Source organism: Solanum pennellii, chromosome 6 (genome assembly GCF_001406875.1).
Source record: "Solanum pennellii chromosome 6, SPENNV200".
Lineage (NCBI taxonomy): Eukaryota > Viridiplantae > Streptophyta > Magnoliopsida > Solanales > Solanaceae > Solanum > Solanum pennellii.
In genome coordinates, this window is record NC_028642.1 from 48,381,294 (window position 1) to 48,384,974 (window position 3,681).

The 3,681-nt window shown below is 28.2% G+C and overlaps 1 protein-coding gene across 1 annotated transcript; it reads right to left on the reverse strand.

The window, feature by feature from the left end:
* Window positions 1-1,289: 1,289 nt before the first annotated feature.
* On the reverse strand, window positions 1,290-2,294 carry LOC107023019 (zinc finger protein ZAT3-like). The gene has a single exon (XM_015223579.2). The coding sequence runs from the start codon at window positions 2,234-2,236 to the stop codon at window positions 1,403-1,405; it is 834 nt and encodes a 277-aa protein (XP_015079065.1). The 5' UTR covers window positions 2,237-2,294; the 3' UTR covers window positions 1,290-1,402.
* Window positions 2,295-3,681: the final 1,387 nt, after the last annotated feature.

A 3,681-nucleotide genomic window follows, 5' to 3' on the forward strand; every position in this document is an offset into this window, starting at 1 on the left:
AATACATTCTCGTTCCATTTTTAATTGTTATAATTTTCTTTTATAGAATTAAATAAGACTGTTATTGTCAAATTTTAATTGTCATGATTTTTTTCTAGAGTTAAACTATAAGAGTTTTAATTAACATTTTAAAATGTATTTTTTATCATATCAATATGCAAAAAATTGCAATTTATAGTACTTTTCATATAGTTTTCGAAAATCTAAATTTTTAATTTAAAATATCGAATTTGATGTAATATAATTTAACTTTGAAAATTAGTAGAATTTACTTTTGAAAAGCGCAACATGACAAATAAAAGTGGACGGAGGTAGTAAGAATTTTAACTACATTTTATGATGTATTTTTCATCATATTGATTTAACAAAAAAAATTGCAATTTATAATACTTTTCGTATAGATTTTGAATATCTAAATTTATACTTACAATATCGAATTAATGTTATCTAATTTAACTTTAAAAATTGCAATACGAAAATTAATAGTGGACAGTGAAAGTGTACAATTGATTTAAAATTCAATAACATTTGACCATTTGAGCCTTCTTATACTTTTTGAAATGATAATAATTCTACATGCGGACTCTATATATTTTTAATCCCCAAGCTTTTGAAAGTGGATCAATCCACAACCATAGATTGTATAGCATTTAATTGTAAATATTAGTTTACAATGCTTAAGGTTTTTCTATATCTTAGGTGATGCAAAAGATATTTCTTCCAACACCAATAAAAGGTGTATTTGTGTAGTTATAGACTAAGATTTGCGAAATGATAAAATTAATAAGTTAATGAGCTGATTAACATAAGATTATGCCTCCAAGTTGAAGAATATTTACGAAAGATCTCTCTATATATAGTCTAAAATTATAGTAGCATATAAACGTAATCTATGTGTTAATACTTATTTCAATTCCAAGCAAATGTACATAATATATATGTAATAATATTATATCTTTGACCTAATTTACAAACATTAAAAACACAAGTCAATAGATTGTAGGATGCAAGCTCAATAGTATAAAACATGGAGAGATAAAGTCCAAGTATAACATGAAATTTACTAGTGACCTAATTTAGAACCTGTTTAACCATGTCTACAACTTATATAAACTTAAAAAGAAATGTTTTAAAATAATTTTTTTATTTTGTACAAAATGCTTAAAAACACTAGTGATTATATTTCATGTTAACACATGCAACAAGACCAACAAGTAGCTAGAAAAGTAACATAACTACTCATAATTAAAAAGTTGTTGCTAGTTTAAGAGTAAATAGTAGTATTATTTAACAGTAGCAACCACAAATGTATAATTTGCTAATAGCTTCTAGAATATAGCAATATCCCAGTAACTAATTAATTAATTATATATACACTTAGGCGTATAATATGTATATATAGTTATAGCTTCAACCTCAAATCCAAGGGTGAACCGGAGGAATAAGAATCATGGTGATCTTCATGATGACATGTAACTGAAGGAGGAAAATTTAGATCCAAATTATTATTAACAGCTTGTGTTAATCCTGAAGTACCTGAAGCAAAACAACCCTTCACGTTTTTATGACTCGCTCTGTGTCCACCTAATGCCTGATGTGATCCAAAAACCTTCTTGCAACCCGAACACTCGAATCGAAAATCCTTCCCTCCTCCTCCGCCTGAAGAAGAGGAACAATGTTGATCTTCTGATGTAACAACACCAAAATTTTCATTTTCATTTTCATTATCTGGTAATTCTGATGATCCACCAGCCAATTGCAACAAGCACGAGGCGATCTCCTGATCCTCCTCGGTCACAATCGCATCAAAAACCGATTTGGGGTTTTTTCTAGGACTAGTCTCAACAAAATCACGAGATTTAACATCGTGCCGCGGCCTAATATTAGGAGGGGGATTAATACCACGCCATTGTCGTTCAGGATGACAACGCATATGACCAAAAAGCGCCTTCCATGACCAAAACTTTTTCCCGCATTCCGTACAAGGCCGAGTAATTTTGGGCGCAGTTGGGTCTGGTGGCTTTTTGGTAATTTTAGGCTTACTTATACCAGAAGAAGAAGAAGCAGCAGCAGCAGCGTCACCACCAATTTTAACAAATTTACTTCTTTTCCTTTTTGGATTACTGTGAAAATTATCGACTGATTGATGAACAGGTAATATAGGTGTTTCTTCGTGGAAATTGTTAGAAAAAGGATGATAACAATGGGAATTACTAGTGAAAGGATGATTTTCCATGACTAAATTTGGAGGAAAAAAAAGTTGTAAAAAAGGGTTTGATTTGTTATATGTAGAGACAGTTTTTTTTTTTTGTGAGAGAGAAGCGGTTAATACTTGATTCACTTCATGTGTATAGTGTTAATTAGGGGGAGCAGTTCAGTTTTAGTTATTTATTTAATTTTAAAAGAGTTTTAGGGTTACTTTTTGAGCAAGGATGAGAAGAAGATGGAAAATGGATAAGCACGTCTTCTAAGCATTTTCAAACACACGCTCAATTTATAACTGCTTTTCAACAATCCTTAAAACGCACCAACCTAAATTTTAAAAATAAATATTTTATTTATATTTCCTTATGATTATAATACAAAATTAATTTGTTCCTGTATTTTTTTTTGCAAATGAATCTATATACTAGATATTTTATGTAATAGACTTTCGCTATAACACATATATGTTAATAATAATAATAATGAATATGCATGATAGATTTTTACTGTAATACAAATATGTTAATATTATTTTTATCATATATCAATGTTAATTCATGTATAGTCTTAGCTGATGGGAAATTATTTAAAAAACAAATAAATAGTGTTGAGGTAAGAAGCACGGAGAAAAAATATTCTCATAATATAAATAAATATTTATTTTTAATAAAGTGAATTAAAGGAGTAAATAAAAACAAAAATAGTGATAAATCAAATTTACTTTACCTTCAAATTTATCTACGTTGAAGATAATTTTTTTTTAGTTATATCCATAAAATTTTAAAAGAATGGTACCATCAATCAACTTTTATTTCTTCTTTCTTCCCTCTAAAACGGGGGCAGGGAATAAAATATTAGGGAAAAAAGTTATGATCTGAGAATCAAACTTCATTAATAAGACTAAATTCAAGTAGACTATCAAAGTATCAGTCGCTTAATTCTTTCTTGTTGACTTGTTGTAGTAGATAATTTGACTTATTATAGATATTATTAATCATTATTTATGTATATTTTATTAATAATATGGTAGTATAAAAAGATATTTATAATATATATCCTTCTATGTTGGTTAACTTCTATTTCATTTCTTTAAAGACTCTTTTCACATTAGTTCAATTAAAATAGGATTTAGGTACGCTGGAATATCTTACATCATAAATAAACCACTCTTTAACAAATGTCACATCACATATAAAAAATTTAAACTCGAGATCTCTAATGTCCATGCCAGATTAAGGGTGTTTTCGGTACGAAGGACAATCTATTCTACGAAGAACATTGTTGCAGATGATTATTTATTTACATGTTTTACATAGACTATTCATTTTCTTCATTCTTAAGGACTTGTTTTCCTAAAAAAAAAATCCAAAAATTAACCAATCAAACATGAAAAATTGAAAACTAACTATTAAGGAAAGACAAATAGTTGATGAGATCTTCCAACCTCATCATAGCCAGTGAATTATCGAAAGAATA

Bases quoted from the DNA above. Each gene is read 5' to 3' on its own strand.
- LOC107023019 (XM_015223579.2), bottom strand. From the start codon at position 2,236: ATGGAAAATCATCCTTTCACTAGTAATTCCCATTGTTATCATCCTTTT.